The sequence below is a fragment of the Prinia subflava genome, chromosome 1 (genome assembly GCF_021018805.1).
Source record: "Prinia subflava isolate CZ2003 ecotype Zambia chromosome 1, Cam_Psub_1.2, whole genome shotgun sequence".
Classification (NCBI taxonomy): Eukaryota; Metazoa; Chordata; class Aves; order Passeriformes; family Cisticolidae; genus Prinia; species Prinia subflava.
Window position 1 is genome coordinate 152,921,180 of NC_086247.1, and position 16,845 is coordinate 152,938,024.

Consider the following 16,845-nt stretch of genomic DNA (forward strand, 5'->3'; position numbering starts at 1 on the left):
CCTCAGCCCTATCTCCTCCCCAGGGTGTCAGCAGCAATTTGGGGGGTTTTGGTCACACAGAGGGGGTCTCCAAACAGGGCAAACACGGCGCTGTCGCTTCCAGGAGCTTCTTGCACAAGACAGCCCCGGTTTCTGGTGCTTTCCTCAGCCTGATGTGGAAAACTTCTCCACAAGAGCCACAGGATGGAGAAAGCAGGAAGGGGAAGAGTTCCGTTAAACCAGGATCGTTTGGGCAAGCTCTGGAGAAGGACAGATGGAAACGACTCCAGGCAACAGTCTGAGGGTTTCAAAATGGGAAATGGATTATCAGGGTGTCCTTTAAATTAAATATCAAGGTATTTTCCAAGCCTGAGAGGCAGCTGGAGCAGAAAGGCCGGGATGTTTTAGGAGAGGCAAGGAAAATCCGTCGCGCATTTGTCGCGCTCTGCTGGGAAAGGTCTTCGCCATGGGTTTTGTGCCAGGAAACTTTGGAATGCTGGCAGAGCCAAAGAGCTGCCTGGCAGCATCTTCCCTGCACCAGCCCCTCTCCTGCATGAGCCGTGATCCGCCATCCCTCCGTGCCCGGCTCTTCCCGTGCCACCCTGGCACAGCCATACCTCCCCCGGGCAGGGAGCAGGGATGGGACCTGGCCCCGGCTGTGAGGGACTCGGGATCTCCCCCGCCCCATCCCGGCCCCATCCCGGCATTCCGAGGGCTGGGAGGAGCGGGATGTGCCCCCAGCATCCCCGGGATTGACTCTGGCTGTACATGTGGATGTCTATATTGGGGTACTGTGTATATTTTGGGGTCTGGAATGAGCATATCTGGTTATAAATGTGTAAATCTATCAGAACATATCCGTTTCTCCCACATCTATCCACTGCTGGCTTCCCAGGAATGGGAATCCTTTGGACTTTTCTGTGCTGCTCAGACTTTTAAAAGGAAAAAAAAGGAAAAAAACACAAATACTTGGATCAGAATGAAGTTGTTGCTCGTGGCATCTTCTCTTCTCCAGGACCCCTCCCGATGGTCTCCATGGGCAGAGGAGGCTCTGGTGAACTGCTCCCTTCCATTATTCCCTTCTCCCTCCCACCTTGTGTCCCTACGAATGGGAATATTGGAACAAACACCTTGGGAAGAGCAGCAGTGCCCTGGCCCCAGGGCTGCCCGTGGCAGGCACAGGGATCCCGGGAGGCTCAGGTGTCTCCCAGGGGTGACACAGGGATCCCGGGAGGCTCAGGTGTCTCCCAGGGGTGACACAGGGATCCCGGGAGGCTCAGGTGTCTCCCAGGGGTGACACAGGGATCCCGGGAGGCTCAGGTGTCCCAGAGGTGACACAGGGATCCCGGGAGGCTCAGGTGTGTCCCAGGGGTGACACAGGGATCCCGGGAGGCTCAGGTGTGTCCCAGGGGTGACACAGGGATCCCGGGAGGCTCAGGTGTGTCCCAGGGGTGACACAGGGATCCCGGGAGGCTCAGGTGTCCCCCAGGGGTGACACAGGGATCCCGGGAGGCTCAGGTGTCCCCTAGAGGTGACACAGGGATCCCGGGAGGCTCAGGTGTCCCCCAGGGGTGACACAGGGATCCCGGGAGGCTCAGGTGTGTCCCGGAGGTGACACAGGGATCCCGGGAGGCTCAGTGTGTCCCGGAGGTGACACAGGGATCCCGGGAGGCTCAGGTGTGTCCCAGAGATGCTGCCTGGGATTCCTTCCCCAGGGATTGCTTTGCTTTTCCGTTGTGCCAGGGGGAAAGGGGAGCTCCTGTCTCCAAAGGCGACAGGAAAATCCTGAATTTTGGGGACTCGAGACCCGCTCACCCAGGGAAGACAAACTGGGAGAGCAGGACCCACAGTGTAATCCTCGGTAAACCCTGTGTTCTTGAATCCGGGGGAAACCTGGGCGTGGGGTGTTTGCATGAATCTGAGCAGGGTGAGAGGGGTTTGAAAACCCCAAAAGAAACTGGCAGAGGGGAGGGGGCTCCTGGTTCTTCCCTCGGTGGGACCCCGGAGGACGCTGTGGCTCTCGCCTCGGGAGGAGCAGGATCTCGGCGTGCCAAGAGCCCGGGAGCAGGCACAGGGAAGGGGCCGCGGAGGGGGATCGGAGCTCCAGCATCGCCGCATCCCCTGCAGGTCCAGGCGCGCTCCCCGCGGCACCGGGCCAAGGAAAACAGCGGCAACCCGATCCCTTCCCCGGCCCGGGGGCCGCTGCCTGTCCCGGAGCCGGCCCGAGCCGCATTCCCGGCGGTGCGGGAATGGCGCTGCTGCTGGCGGCCGTGCTGCTGCTGCTGGCGCCGGGCGCTGCCCCGGGCCCGGCCGTGCCCGCGCCCCGGGAGCTGGCGCGCTCCGTGCTGGAGACGCACGGGCAGGAGCTGCGGCTGCTGCGGCTGCTGGGAGTCGCCAGGACGGTAGGGACGGTAGGGAAAGGGCTGCGGCCGGGGCTGCCCCGCTCCCCGCGCCGGGCGGGTCCGCAGCGAGCTGTTCTCCCGGCAGAGCTTCGACTGGGGGACGCACTTCAGCATCAACTTCACGGCCCGGCAGCCGCCCTGCCCCAGGGCCGCCCCGGAGCCCCGCGCCTGCCGGGGCCGCCCGGGCAGGGTGAGCGAGGGGCGAGACCCCCGAACCCGGGGAGGGGGGGGACGCCGGGGTGTCCCCCGGGGTGCTGAGGCCGCTCGGTCCGCAGGTGCAGCGCTGCTCGGCCCAGGTGTCCGTGTTCACCTTCCTGCCCGACGTGCCGCTGTCGATGGTGGAGTGCGGCCGGGAGCCGGTGAGGGCTCCGGGAGCCCGGCCTGGCGCTGGACACGCGTCCCCCTCACTTCGGGGGGCGGTGGCTCTGGAGTGAAAGCCCCTTTATTTGTATTTGTCCCCGCAGCAGCCCGGTGACAGCGCCCAGCCCCGCTCCCCCGGCACCAACACAGGTCACTCATCCTCCTCATCCTCCTCATCCTCCTCATCATCCTCATCCTCGGGGCGCCCCCCGCGGCCTCGGCCCCCTCCCAGCGCGTCCCTGCAGGGGCCGTCCCGCCGCGCCCTGTCCCCAGCGGAGCGGGAATAAAGAGATTTCGGCTCGGACGTGTGCCTGTGTGGGGGTTTGGGGGGCCCGGGGGCGCCCCGGCCTTGGGCAACAGCGATGGGGCAAGTTCGGGGTTGTGCAACCTGGCACGGGCAGCGTGCCACCACCGGGGACCCCGCGGGGTTCAGATGCCACCGCCCCCCCACGGGGACGCGCGGGGACCCCCCCGCACCTCGTGTCCCCCCCAAAGCGGCGCCTGCTCTGCGGGTTGGGGCCGGGCGTGTCCCAAGGGGGAGCCCCGGGGCGGGTCCCCAACTTCCCGCGGGGGATAAAAGGGACGCGGGGGTGGCCGTGGGGACAGCGATGCCGAGCTCGTGGGTGCTGGTGCTGGCCGTGCTGGGGGGGGCCTGCGCCCTCCCCGCCCCGGCGCCCCTCGCCTACACCCAGGCGCTGGCTCAGGCCGTGGACTCGTACAACCAGCGGCCCGAGGTGCAGAACGCCTTCAGGCTGCTCAGCGCCGAGCCCGAGCCCGCCCCGGTGAGTGCCCCCCACCCGCGACCCCCACGGGTGACAATCCCCCACTCGTGGTGCCTGACTGGGGCTGCCCAGCCGGAGTGAGTTCCCCCCACCCGGGACCCCGATTTGGGAACCCCCCACTCCTGACCCCTATTCCTGCCCCCACTCCTGACCCCTATTTGAGACCCCCTCACTCCTGACCCCGATTTGTGACCCACCCCCCTCCTGACCCCTGTTCCTGCCCCCCACTCCTGACCCCGATTTGTGACCCCCCCACTCCTGACCCCTATTCCTGCCCCCCACTCCTGACCCCTGTTCCTGCCCCCACTCCTGACCCCTATTTGAGACCCCCTCACTCCTGACCCCTGTTCCTGCCCCCACTCGTGGTACCTGGCTCGGGGTGCACAGTGCCCACCCTAAGCCCTGCCCAGGGACTGTCACCCCACTCGTGACCCCCCATTTTTGACACACTCCCTCACGATCCCCACCGTGACCCCGAGCCCACGGCACTGATTGTGACCCCCACGAGTGACACCCCCGCTCCTGGCCCCCATCTGCGGGCCCCACTCCTCCTGTCACCCCCACCCACGCGTGTCCCCAGGGCGTGGAGCTGAGCTCGCTGCAGGGACTCAACTTCACCATGATGGAGACGGACTGTGCCGCCAGCGCCCGCACCAACCCCGACGACTGCGACTTCAAGGAGAACGGGGTGAGCAGGAGGAGGAGGAGCGGGAGGAAGGGGACACCGGGGGCCCGGTGCCACCCCCAGGGTGACACCGCCTGTCCTCGTGTCCCCGCAGGTCATCAAGGAGTGCTCGGGGCCGGTGCAGCTCCTGCAGAGCTCCCCCGAGATCGACCTGCGCTGCTCCGACGCCTCCTCCGACGTGAGTGGGGGGAGCCGGGGGGCACCCGTGGGTGGGCTGGGAGGGGGGGTCCCTCCCGTCCCTCCTCCTGCCCCACACCCTCAAAGGGACACCCCGAGGGCTCCGTTCCCCCGCCAGGGCTCTGGAGGAGGGTGGGGGGTCCTGGGGAGCTCACGGGTGCTGGGTGGGGTGTTCCAGGTGGGGGGTCCTGGCTGGGGGGTCCTGGCTGGGGGGTTTGAGGTGCAGAGTCCGGGGGCGGGGTCCTGGGTTTTGGGAGTGGGGTGCAGGGCCCCAGGTGGGGTGTCCTGGGTGGGCTCTGGGTGTGGGGACGTGGGTGGGGGCCCAAGGGGGGGATTCTGGATACGGGGTCCCAAGTGTCCCTGGGGTGGGGTCCCTGGGTGGGCTCCTGGGGATGGGGTCCCTGGAATGGGATCATGGGTAGGATCCTGGGTTTGGGATCCCTAGGATGGGTCCTGGGGGGGATCCTGGGTTTGGGGTCCCTCGTGTGGGGTCCTGAGTGTGTCCCCAAGGGGGGGTCCCATACCCCGCACCCCTGACCCCCCCATCCCTCCGGCAGCCGGTTCTGATCCAGCGCGGCCGCTTCGGGCGCTTCCTGGGCAGGATCCGGCGCTTCCGGCCCAGGGTCAAGTTCAACGTGCACGTGAGGGGCTCCGTGGGCCTGGGCTGAGCAATAAAGGGGCCACGGGGTGGCCGTGAGGGCACCGCGCTCCTCCTGTCTCTGTCACACGGGGAAACTGAGGCACGGCTGGGCTGCTCTGGGGACCCCACCCAGCACCCCACCATCATCCCCACGGTGTCACCTTCCCCACAGAGTCATTGTCCCCACGGTGGCATTGTCCTCGCTGCATCTTGTCCCCCTCAAATCAGCAGCAGTGGCAAAGGGAGATGGACGGGACACAGGGGACACTGTGAGCCCCCCAGGGAGCTGCAGGAGAGGGGCTGGGGGGGGTTAGGGTGCCAAGGGGACCCCCATGATGGACCCTGTTTGGGACAGGGACATTGTGGGTGCAGAGTTGGGGGGTTCAGGGACCCCTGTGCCCCCAAAGTGGCTGGAGCAGGGTCATGGCTGCAGCCCCCCGGGGGTGTCCCCCCAAATATTCCTGAGGGTCTGTACCCCACAAACACCTCTGGGGGGACCCCACAGGCTCCGGGGGACAGGGAAGGACAATCCTGGAGTCCAAGTGCCTGCAGGAGGCCGGTGCCAGGAGGAGACCCTGGTGGTGCCCGTGTCGTGCCCATTTTGGGGGAGCTGATCCTGCTCCCCCCAGGAGCCGTCCCCATCCTCGTGTCCCCCTTGTGGTGACAGTGGCATCAGGGCCGGGAAGCAGCTGGATTTGGGATGGGACGGTCGGGGTGTCCCAGAGGTGGCAGCACCTGCAGGGCCTCCCTTTGACTCACCGCAGCCTTGAAGAGGTGGGGGGACCCCAGATGTGCCCCACTCGTGACACCCTCACTCACGACCCCCGGGGTGTTCCCAGCTCCCACAGCTCCTTGGCTGGGCACGGGGGGATTTGGGGGGTCCGGGAGCACTCGGGGGTCCCCACTGGGGTGCAGGGACACTCAGGGTGACACCGGGGGTGATGCAGGGACGTTTATTGGCAGTGAAGCAGCTGGGAGGGGACACAGGGTGGGGACACAGGGTGGGGACACAGGATGAGGACACAGGGAGGGGACAGAGGGAGGGGACACAGGGAGGGGACACGGCAGTGCCACCCCTCAGGGTTTGGGTGCCTTGATGTTGAGCCTGTCCCGGATCCAAATCCGGCCGCACTGGAAGAACCCCCGGAAACGCTGCTTGATCTTGCCAAAGAAATCCTTGATCTTGGATTTCCAGATCGGGCCGAACTGGGAGAGCAAAGAGCAGGGTCAGACTTTGGGGGGGGTGAGGAGGGGGCCTGGGGGACCCCCCCGGCAGCCAGGGGGACACGGAGAGGATCCAGCCCCTTCTTACCGTGGCCGGACCCTTCTCGCAGGAGAGCTCCACCGTGGGCTGCTGCCCCTCCAGGAAAACGGAGCCCTGGCACCAGGTCAGCGCCTGTGGGGCACAGAGGGGACACGGCAGAGCCCACCCCCCTCGTGCCTCAGTTTCCCCACAGGATGATCCCCAGTTCCCATGGGACAAAGCCTCACCCCGAGCCAGCGGCTCTTGCAGTCGCCGGTGGCCGTTCCCGGTGCCCGGCACGTGGTTTCCTCCAGGGTGAAGCTCAGCTCCTGCCGGCTCTGCAGGTCCGAGGGCTGGGAAAAGGGACAGGATCCATCAGGACCCACCGCCCCCAGTGCCCAGCCCCACAGCGGGCCGGAGGCAGCCCCAGGAGGGGCCACATCCAGCCTGGAACGGGTCAGGCTCAGCCCCGACTGGGCTGCGCTCAACCCCTCAGGGGTCAGACCCAAATGGGGCAGATCCACCCTGAGGAGGTTCTGGAGTTCCTCCTGAAAGGGGAGAGCTCAGCACTCACCCAGCCGGGCCGGGGCTGAGCCTCGCGGAGCCGCAGCACGTAGGGGTTGCCGGCCCTGGTGTTGAGCACCTCCACGGCCGCCGCCACCGCGTCCTCGTAGCTCAGGAGCCCCGGTGAGGCCGCTGTGGTTCCGTCCCCTCCCGCCGTGGCTCCATCCCAGCCCACCGTGGCTCCATCCCGCGGCCCCGGGGTGGAGGCTCCGGCCAGCCCCAGCCCCAGCAGCAGCAGCAGCGGTGGCAGCGCTCGGCACGGCCCCATCCCGGCTCCTGGATCCCGGATCCTGCTTCCCACCGGGCCGGCAGCGCTTTTATGGGAGCTGCCATGGGCGTTCCAGGGGCTGGGACAGCGGGACATTCCAGGGGGGTGGATCTGGCCAGGAGCCCGGCCCAGGGCAGTGGGGACAGTGTGGCGGTCACCTCTGGTCACCAGGGGAGAGGACACAGGGCTTGGGGTGTCCCTGCCATGGGAGGGAATGTGTGACTGGGGGGACAGCGAGGACAGGGAGACGGTGACAGACCCATGGATGGTCCTGAGCGTGGTGGGGATGAAAGGACCGAGCCAAGCCAGGGCTGGGTTCTTCTCCCAGGGAACAGGGACAGGACAAGGGGAAAGAGCCCCAAGCTGTGCCCGGGGAGGTTCAGGTTGGAAATTGGGAAAATTCCTTCCCCAAAAGGGCTGGCACAGGGCAGTGGTGGAGTCCCCATCCCCGGAGGGATGTGACACTTGGGGACACGGCTCAGGGGTGGCCTTGGCAGTGCTGGGGATGTTGGACTCGATGTTCTCCGAGGAGTTTTCCCCTCAGCAATTCCTTCAGTGGGATTTTCCAGCCCGGGGGTGATTTATGGCCTGTCCCTCTCTGCAAACAGGGTGGGTTCCACCCAACGCCCTCTCCCAGGGGAGCAGGAAGCTCCAGGACGACACCCAGGATCCCGCCCCGAGGGTGACCCAGCAGGTTCAGGGCTGGGATCAGTGGGTGCCATGGCAAACATCCCCATAAATCACACGGGGACAAGGACACGGGGGTGGCACCTGGAAGTCCCCAGGAGGAACGTGTCGGTCACTGCCCTGCAGCACAGCCCCACACCTGGCCCTGGGACATTCCAGCTCCAGCCAGGTCCTTTTCTTTCCATGGAAAGGATTCTCCTGCACCACATCCAGGCTCACCCCAAGAACCTCCAGGGATGGGGATTCCAACACATCCCCAGGGATTCCAACACATCCCCAGGGATTAATGCCTTCCCTCCAAGTCTTTCCCAGTTCCTTCCAAACTGTCACCCGTTCCTTGCAAATTCCCTTTAAATTCTACAATTCCTCCTAAAATTCTTCCCTGTTCCTTCCCAGCTTCCCCTCCAAATTCTTCAATTTCTTCTGAATTCCTCCCAGCTCCTTCCAGTTATTCCCATTTCCTCATGTATCCCACCTAGGATTTAAGAGCAAGAGAAAGAGTTCCAAAAAAATGTAACATATTTAAATTTCATTTTTAGGCCATCCTGCCATCCTTGAGCAGGCTCCAAAAAAGCCACAAAACCCTTGGAGGCCCTCTTGGGAACAAAAAAGGGAAAATTCAGTGAGTTTTCCTCGGGAAGCTGTGATTCCCAGGACATCTGCCACCTCTGACAAGAAGGGGAGTAAATCCCGCCCCAAACCCTGAGCCCTGAGCCAGGGAAAATCCCCACTCATAAATCTGACTCTGGGTTTATTTGCCCTTCCCAGGGTTGTGCTGTCCCTCCTCATTCCGGAACAGCCACGGGTTTGCCCTGGAGCCGTTCCCACAGCCAGACCCCGACCTGACCTGGCAGGGGAAGGTTCCCGGTCCGAGGCAGGGGCTGGGACTGGATGGGTCCTTCCCAGCCAACAACTCTGGGACTCTGGGACACTGAAGGGAGGGCACAGCTGATCCAGCATGGAATCATCCTGGAGTGGTTTGGAATGGAGATAAATCCCATTCCTTACCAACCCCTGCCATGTCCCAGGCTGCTCCAAACCCTGTCCAGCCTGGCCTTGGGCACTGCCAGGGATCCAGGGGCAGCCACAGCTGCTCTGGGAATCCCAGCCCAGCCCCTCCCCATCCTCCCAGCCAGGAATCCCTTCCCAATCTGCCCCCCAGCCCTGCCCTCTGGCAGTGGGAGCCATTCCCTGTGTCCTGTCCCTCCAGCCCTTGTCCCCAGTCCCTCTGCAGCTCTCCTGGAGCCCCTTCAGGCCCTGCCAGGGGCTCTGAGCTCTCCCTGGAGCCTTCTCCTCTCCAGGGGAACATTCCCAGCTCTCCCAGCCTGGCTCCAGAGCAGAGGGGCTCCAGCCCTGCAGCAGCTCCGGGGATCGTCTGGACTCGCTCCAGCGGCTCCGTGTCCCTGCCCGCTCCCTGCCCGCTCCCTGCCCGCTCCCTGCCCGCTCTCTGCCCGTTCTCTGCCCGCTCCCTGCCGGTCCCTGCCCGCTCCCTGCCCGCTCCATGCCCGCTCCCTGTCTACTCCCTGTCCAGTCCCTGTCCGCTCTCTGCCCGCTCTCTGCCCGCTCCCTGCCCGCTCTCTGCCCGCTCTCTGCCCGCTCCCTGCCCGTTCTCTGCCCGCTCCCTGCCCGTTCCCTGCCCGGTCTCTGCCCGCTCCCTGCCCGTTCTCTGCCCGCTCCCTGCCCGTTCCCTCCCTGTCCCCGTTCCCTGCCCGTTCCCTGCCCGCTCCCTGTCCTCTCTCTCCCTGTCCCCGTTCCCTGCCCGTTCCCTGCCCGCTCCCTGTCCTCTCTCTCCCTGTCCGCTCTCTCCCTGTCCCCGTTCCCCGCTCCGGGCCCCGGCGCGTCCCTGGTTTCCATGGCAACGGCACCGCCCCGGTCCCCACGGCAACCGTAGCGAAGGGGGCGTGGCCGCGCATGTCTTCCGCGTTAGGCCACGCCCCATCGCAGCCTCGTGCCGAGACCCGGAAGTGGCGCGTTCCCGCGCTCACAGGGCAGCGCCATGTTGGGAGGCTGTACAGCATCCGGGCCGCGCGGCGTGCGCGGTGATTGGCGGAGCGCGGCACGTGACCCGAATAGCGCACTCCCATTGGGCGGCGGTGGCGCTGCTTCCGCGCGGTGCGGGTCGGGGGTCGTGAGGGGAGCCCGGGAACGGGGGAAGGTGGCGGGAACAGCGGGCCCTCAAGCCAAGTCTGGAGCCGGGACAAAGCGGCTCCCGAGACATTTCACCGGTTTTATTGGTTTAAAGTCCCGTTTCATCATCCGCCAGCACTGATAGGCGGCAATGTCCTAACAGGAATTGCGGAATCGTGGAATTGCTGAGATCGATGAAGCCCTCAGAGATGCCAGAGTCCAATCCAGCACTGCCCCACGTCCCCAAGTGCCACATCCAGAGGGCTTTAAATCCCTACAGGGATGGGGACTCCACCTCTGTGGCAGGGCTGGAGAGCCCTTCCCAGGAGGAACATTCCCAATATCCCACCTGAACCTCCCCTCGAGGCCGTTCCCTTTCCTCCTGGCTCCAACCTTCTTCCAGGGAATTGCAGGGAGCCAGAAGGTGCCCCTGAGCCTCCTCTTCTCCAGGATGGGCCCCTCCTGCTCCCTCAGAGTGGTTTGGGAGTCTGGGAGGAGAAAGCCCCAAATGCCAAAACCAGCCCCAGGCACGGCGGGAGCGTCCCTAATCCCGGCATCCCAGATTTTCCACGTGCCGCCCCTGACACGGCAAACTGGGGAAGGGAAGGAATCCACGGTGCTCGCTTTGCTTCCATTTGTTGGAGCCTCCTTCTGTCCCCAGAACAGCACCTGGCCCCTGGGAGGGCACTGGGAACATCCCAGAAATCACCTTTTCCTTGTGATGATCCAATTCCAGAGGCTCAAAAAGCTGCTGGGAATTCAGGCCAGGCTGGATTTCCCAAGAAAACACTTCCACATGGCTGGAACCCAGCCTTCCTTTGCCCTTCCCTACATCCACCCCTCCACCCAACCCAACCTGAGCCTCCCCTGCCACAACTCGAAGCTGTTCCCTCTCTCCTGTCCCTGTTCCTTGGGAGTGTTGGCAAATATACAAAGTTTACAATTTTTTTATTTCTTCTCTCTAGCCAGGCTCAGTTTGCCATTGCCTTGGGGAAGGGAATTAGAGGAGGGTTTATTTGAGGGTATTTATTGTCCCAGTCTGTGAGGCCTAGTGGTGTCAACATCTCAACAGACTGGGAATAGCCCCCAAAACACCTGAAATGATAATGACCATCAGCAAACATCAAGGACCATCCACCCCAAATGCTGCCCCCTGGACTGGGCATCTGGCAGAGATGGACTGGACTGGGCAGAGAAATCAGTTAATGAGGACCCAATTAACATCAGAGACAAAGAAATCCCGGTCCAAGAAGAAACCAAATTCTGAGAACTCTGCAATTTGAGACCAGTGAGCATTGAACCAATGGATTTCTAGGGGTTTTGGACTGGATAAATTATGGGGAAAAATCAAGTAAAATTCATGTGTCCAGGAATAATTTTCTCTGCACACTCAGGCCATGTTTGGGTGAAATAATTTCTGTTGCATATCCCAGCCAGAAATAAGGAAATGCCTTGGTTCTCCAACACAAAAGGTGTTGTTGGAGGGTTTTTGTTTTTCCTTTCATTTCAGTGACAGGAGCACGGCCCAACCCTGGCCGGTTTATAAAGATGGATTTAACATCCCTTCCAACCTAAGCCATTCCAGAATTTCAGGATCTCAGGCTAACCTTTCCTTCTTTCCTCCTTTGAGCCACACAGATCCTCCCCTTTCTCTAAAGCCTCTCAATCAATCCCAGTTGGCCCCACATTGCCAGTCTTACCTCCCCCAATCTGCCTCTGCCACGTCTCTCCTCCTGAACCCCTGGGACTGGGAGGATTGAGTGCTGTGCCTCAGGGAATGCAATCCCAGTTTCCCCCCGCCAGTCAGGGCTTCCCGATCTCCCCCAAGTTGTCGATCTGGATGACGATGGGCCATATGCTCTTCCCTTGGGAGAGCCCCTGGAGCTCAAACTTCTGGCACATGGAGTCCAGTATGTACTCGACCGCCTTCAGCACGTCCCGGACCACGTCCTGGAGTGACAGCCCCTGGGATTTCCGGGCTTTCACGCATCCTTCAAACTCCCTGCTGGCACCGGGATCCTTCAGAGGCTTCGCTCTCCTCCTCACCCCTGCAGCCCGGCCTCGGGCAGAGGCTGAACCCCCAGTTCCCAAAATCCCCTCCGGGGCACGCGGCGTGTCCAATGTCCCTCCCTCGGCATTCCTGGCGCTCCGGAGCTCGCGTGGCCCCCGAGCCCCAGGGTTCCTCTCCTGCACCGCGCCGCAGCAGCCAGAGCAGCCTCTCCACAGAAACGCCAACCTCCGGTAGGGCCGGTAGCGCCGCAGGATCTCCCTGGCTCTCCGCAGCGCCGTGCCGCGGCCGGATCGCTGCCGCACCAGCTGGCGGCACGCGGCACAGGCAGCGCCGGCCCCGCGGGCCCCGCAGCTCCGCCCGGCCCAGTGCTGCCAGCAGTAGTCGTGTTCCCGCAGGGAGCAGGGCCTGGCGGCGCGGCGCGCTCCCAGCTCGCTCCGCAGGCAGTAGCTGTGGTCCTTCGCCACCGCCGCTCTCAGGTCCTCCACGCGCGGCTCCCAGGCTCCCGGGAGGAGCGTCACCTCTCCCAAGGTGTGTCCAAGGTTTTGGGCGTTCCAGTGGTTCCTCTCCCCGGGGTCAGCCCACAGCTGTTCCCAAGGATCCAGGCTCTGCTGTTCCGTCTCAGGGTGAAGCAGCAACGTCTCACTCCAGGTTAGGTTTTCCATGAATTCAGGTTTATCCTCCACTTCCTCCTTCACAAGCCATGGCTGGGTTTGGCTCCCCACTCCACTGTCTGCTTTCGACGGGAATTCGCTCCTTCCCTTGTGACAGCCAAACCTCTTCAGGATCCTCCCATCCTGGAGACAGCACAACGTGCTGCACTCTGCTGGGAGAGGGTGGGAAGGGGTTGGATCCTTCCTGGCTGGAGCAGGGACAGGAATATTCCATCTTCCCGGTCCAGGACTGCCCAAACTCCACATCCCAACTTCTGCCAGACATCATGAGAGCCAAGAAGTGGGCGAAGCCCTGGGAGTGGCCCAGGGATGAGGCTGGAGCTCCTCAGGGATGGGGCTGGAATAGGAGGGAGCAGGACTCACCTGGACATGAGGTCTCCAGCCCCTGGTACCCGCTGGCTCCAGGCCACCAGCCAGAGGAGGGCTCCTCCAGCCAGCTCCCAGCGTGTTCTGCAGGGAAAACAGCAGATGTCACCAGCCAGCCCGGGAATCCTGGCTCTCCACAGCCATGGGAATGAAGGAAGAGCCCTGTCCTTGTCCCCACCAAGAATCCTGACTTCTCCACAGCCACAGGGATGGAGCAGGGAGCCCTGACCCCATCCTGGAAGTGAATTCCTTCCCACATGGGGGGTTGGGATGTTGCTGCTCACCGGAGGATGAGCAGATCCATGGCTCCTCCCCGCGCTCCAGCCGGTGCAGGATGTCGGGCTTGGGGCCTGGATAACCTGGGAATGGGACAGAGAGCATTGTACTGTCCCTGATCACGGGAAGACCAAGGACTGGGACACCCCAGCTGTGCCTCACTGCACACAGAAACACCTCTGGAATGTGGGAAAAGTGAGGGAGAAACTGGAGCTGCTGCCAGAGAGGGATTTACTCCTGAGAGCCCTGATGGAAGTGTGGGAAGCATCTCCCAGTTCCACTGACAGGCTTTCCCAGCAGGGGAATGTCTCCTGCTCATCCCAGGGATGGGACATCCCACCATGCTCCCTGATCTTAGGGAATCATTTCCAGGGGTGCTCAAACCCAGCCTCAAATCCTGCCTTTTCCAGCACTAAACTCTCAGATCAGCCCCTACAGGGGAGAACTCCTCACGGGAAGGGTTGGCCAGCCCTGGAGGGACTGGAAAGCTGAAAGCTCTGTGGATGCAGCACTTGGACACATGGATTAGCGGTGGCCTTGGCAGTGCTGGAGAACAGTTGGACTGGGACATCTCCAAGGCCTTTTCCAACCTCACTCTGGGATTCCGGGATTCAGCGCTCTGGAAGCCGCTGGGGTGGGATCTGAGGGAACCCCTGCCAGGGGCCATTCCCAGGATTACCCAGGGAGCTCAGCAGCTCGTAGGTGTCCGACACGACGTCCCGGTACAGCTCCCGCTGCCCCGCCGGGAGCGCGTCCCACTCGGCCCGGCTCAGGAACACCGTCACGTCCTCGAAGGTCAGCGGCTCCTGCCACGGGATCAGGGATCAGAGCTGTCCCCAGGGATCACAGCTCCCCTCAGGGATCACAGCTGTCCTCAGGGATCACAGTGTCCCCTCAGGGATCACAGCTGTCCTCAGGGATCACAGCTCCCCTCAGGGATCACAGCTGTCCTCAGGGATCACAGCTGTCCTCAGGGATCAGAGCTGTCCTCAGGGATCACAGCTCCCCTCAGGGATCACAGCTGTCCTCAGGGATCCCAGCTCCCCTCAGGGATCACAGCCTCCCTCAGGGATCACAGCCTCCTCAGGGATCACAGCGCCCCTCAGGGATCACAGCCTCCTCAGGGATCAGAGCTGTCCTCAGGGATCACAGCCTTGTCAGGGATCACAGCTGTCCTCAGGGATCACAGCTCCCCTCAGGGATCACAGCTCCCCTCAGGGATCACAGCGCCCCTCAGGGATCCCACCCTCCCTCCCACCAGGAAAAGCCTCTCCCAGCCCACAGGAGCTCCCGTGGCGCCGTGGGATGCGTTGTACGGTTCCTACCGGGAGCACTCCGTGATCCCCGTGGGACTGGGACAGTCCAGGGCCCCAGCTCACCTGGAGCTGGGCAGGGGGAGATTCCCAGCAGCCCTGTGAGCCCCCAGGGCCCATCCCAGGAGATCCCTCGGGAGCGATCCCAGGGGGGACTGGGGGGCAGAGAGAGGGGGGCAGGGATGTGGGGGTGATAGGGGTTTTGGGGTGGGGGGTGATGGGGTGGGATTGGGGGGTGAAATGGGGGTTTTTAGGGGCTGATAGCGATTTTGGGAGTGATGGGGATTCTGGCGGGAGTGACAGAGTGGGGAGGGATGGGTGGGGGGTGATGGGGGCGTTTAGGGGGGAGCTTCACTGGAGTGGGGGGCAATGAAGGGGGGTCATGGGGTGGGCTCGGGGGTGTGGTGGGGCTGATTTGGGGGCGTGGTTTGGGTTCTCGGGGTGGGGCTGGGGGGTGATGGGGGTGGGGGGTCCCTGGCCATTGGAGGCCGAGCCCCGCCAGCAGCTGCCGAGGGGGAGCCACGGGACCCCCTTGGACCCGGAAGGGGTCGGGGGGCACCGGACATCGAGGCGGCGAGGGCGGCCCGGGGCTCCCCCGCCAGCGCCCGGCTCCTACCTGCTCCTGCCCCGCCATGGCGGCCGGGGGGCTCGGGGGTCCCGGGGAGCCCGGGAGGGCCCGGGGGAGTCGCGAGGAGATCCCGACGCTTCCGGCGGCCCCGCGGCCTCTCCCGCACGCGCTTCCGGTACAGGCCCCGCCCACACCGGAAGCGCCGCCATGGCCGACCCGGAAGTGGCGCCCCGGAAGCGCCCCGGTGACCCCGGCACGTGGGGCGGGCCCGGATCCGGGGGAGGAGGTTTCAATCCCGCCGAGAATGGGGGATGGGCAGTGCCAGGGGCGGGGCCGGGCAGGGCCGGGCCGGGCAGGGCCTGTCCCTTCCCGGCAGGGAATGTCCTCCTGTCCCGGCGGGCCCTCCTGTCCTGCCGCGTTCCCTGCGAGCACCGCCCGGCCTCACCCGCGTCCGACGCGCTCCGGTCCCGGTTGGCCTCCAGAGGCCTGGGTTCTCCCGAAATCCCAAACTGAGCTTGAGACTCCTCAGGTTTCCCACCACAAATGCTCTCAGCTGTGATCCCCAGCCCGAGCTTTGCCGTGGCCTTGCTGAGGCCTGGGCTCACGTTCCCTGCTGCCCTCACATCCCCCCCTGCCACCTCCTGCAAAGGCCTCCTGTAGAGTTCCCTCTTTTCTTGGATAAATTTCCTGACGATTCTGTATCTCCCGTGTGCGGCTTCTCCACGATCCCTTCCCACAAGCCCGTGCACGTTGTCCCCATCTATCCCCTGGAATTCCCTCTGGAATCCCTGTCCTGCCTGGACCCTTCACACCCACGCCTCTGAAAGCCAGGATCTGGAGAGAATGAAATTCCACCCTGTGCTGGGGATCCTGGGGAGCCAGGACTGAGCTCAGGACTGAGCGCTCATCCCTGCAGGGCTCCAGCGAGGCTGGCTGGGTTTAACAGCGATCCCAGAACCTGCGACTGGGGGGGCTGTTGGAGCACCAGAGGCAGGACCTGGAACTGCTGTGGATGGGAGGCAGGATGATCCTTCCATCCCCTCCCAGCCCATGCCATTCCAGCATTCCAGGACTCCACGGGAGCGGTGCAGAAGAGCAGGACCCCCGGGACAGAATTTCAGGGAGAAGTTTGGCCCAGCTCATCCCTTATCCAGAACTTTGGCCCTTTCCTCCCGCCGTGTCCAGCAGCTCTGGCTCTGAGTGACCTTTCCGGGGTCACCGCGGTGACACCGGGGTCAATGTCCAGGCGGGGCAGCGGCCGCGGCTCGGGACAGCGGGGGTGGCACCATGAGGCCGTGGCTGCTCTGCGCCCTCACCGCGCTGGCCGTGGCCGGAGCGGCCGGAGCCGGGGCTGACCGCGGGAGAGAGGTGGAGAGGGGTGGAGAGGGGTGACACCGGGAATAGCGGGGCTGGGAACGCGGGGAATGCCGGAGCTCGGCACGGCCCTGGCACCGCAGCAAACCCCAGGCCGCGGCTCTCGCAGCCTCCTGCGGGGCCGGGCTCGGCATTCCCGGCGCGGGGAAGATCCGCGGGGATGGCGAGGGGCCCGCGGGAAGGATGCGGCGGGCCGGGGTTGGGGGCGCTCCCGTGCCCTCCCGGTGCTGCCGCGTTCCCAGCGCTGCACTCCGAGACAGCCCAATCCAACCCTTCCCTCCGCAGGGCCGGCGGCGGCCGCACAGACCCTGCTCCGGCTGCTTCTCCGTGCTGAGCGAGGTGAGCCCGCGGC

The 16,845-nt window shown here is 64.2% G+C and overlaps 4 protein-coding genes across 11 annotated transcripts; 2 read left to right on the forward strand and 2 right to left on the reverse strand.

Annotated features, from left to right (window-relative positions):
- The first annotated feature begins 1,915 nt into the window (after nucleotides 1-1,915).
- LOC134563334 (PR domain zinc finger protein 2-like) lies at nucleotides 1,916-3,045 on the forward strand. Of its 3 annotated transcripts, none has more exons than XM_063421205.1 (4): nucleotides 1,933-2,390; nucleotides 2,467-2,571; nucleotides 2,657-2,740; nucleotides 2,846-3,045. In XM_063421205.1, exons 1-4 carry the CDS (start codon nucleotides 2,229-2,231, stop codon nucleotides 3,026-3,028), a joined length of 534 nt encoding a protein of 177 aa, XP_063277275.1. In that variant the 5' UTR covers nucleotides 1,933-2,228; the 3' UTR covers nucleotides 3,029-3,045. The 3 variants fall into 3 exon arrangements, with proteins under 3 accessions (XP_063277292.1, XP_063277275.1, XP_063277284.1); XM_063421214.1 differs by having other exon boundaries at nucleotides 1,969-2,381; XM_063421222.1 differs by lacking the exon at nucleotides 2,467-2,571 and having other exon boundaries at nucleotides 1,916-2,381.
- CAMP (cathelicidin antimicrobial peptide) lies at nucleotides 3,026-5,080 on the forward strand. Its single transcript, XM_063421199.1, has 4 exons — nucleotides 3,026-3,523; nucleotides 4,104-4,211; nucleotides 4,303-4,386; nucleotides 4,943-5,080. Exons 1-4 carry the CDS (start codon nucleotides 3,104-3,106, stop codon nucleotides 5,051-5,053), a joined length of 723 nt encoding a protein of 240 aa, XP_063277269.1. The 5' UTR covers nucleotides 3,026-3,103; the 3' UTR covers nucleotides 5,054-5,080.
- An 897-nt stretch (nucleotides 5,081-5,977) lies between these two features.
- Nucleotides 5,978-9,255, reverse strand: LOC134561045 (cathelicidin-B1-like). 4 transcript variants are annotated; one of them, XM_063417665.1, is made up of 5 exons: nucleotides 7,872-9,255; nucleotides 6,843-7,122; nucleotides 6,517-6,621; nucleotides 6,338-6,421; nucleotides 5,978-6,231 (listed from the first exon to the last, which is right to left on the reverse strand). In XM_063417665.1, the coding sequence occupies exons 1-5, from the start codon at nucleotides 7,994-7,996 to the stop codon at nucleotides 6,103-6,105; spliced, it is 723 nt and encodes a 240-aa protein (XP_063273735.1). In that variant the 5' UTR covers nucleotides 7,997-9,255; the 3' UTR covers nucleotides 5,978-6,102. The 4 variants fall into 4 exon arrangements, with proteins under 4 accessions (XP_063273735.1, XP_063273726.1, XP_063273716.1 ...); XM_063417656.1 differs by having other exon boundaries at nucleotides 6,843-7,146; XM_063417646.1 differs by having other exon boundaries at nucleotides 6,843-7,179.
- Nucleotides 9,256-10,408: 1,153 nt separating this feature from the next.
- LOC134561147 (uncharacterized) lies at nucleotides 10,409-15,317 on the reverse strand. 3 transcript variants are annotated; one of them, XM_063417862.1, is made up of 5 exons: nucleotides 15,168-15,317; nucleotides 13,918-14,044; nucleotides 13,247-13,321; nucleotides 12,960-13,046; nucleotides 10,409-12,850 (listed from the first exon to the last, which is right to left on the reverse strand). In XM_063417862.1, the coding sequence occupies exons 1-5, from the start codon at nucleotides 15,183-15,185 to the stop codon at nucleotides 11,718-11,720; spliced, it is 1,440 nt and encodes a 479-aa protein (XP_063273932.1). In that variant the 5' UTR covers nucleotides 15,186-15,317; the 3' UTR covers nucleotides 10,409-11,717. The 3 variants fall into 3 exon arrangements, with proteins under 3 accessions (XP_063273932.1, XP_063273941.1, XP_063273950.1); XM_063417871.1 differs by having other exon boundaries at nucleotides 10,412-12,748; XM_063417880.1 differs by having other exon boundaries at nucleotides 10,469-12,745.
- Between the last annotated feature and the right edge of the window lie 1,528 nt (nucleotides 15,318-16,845).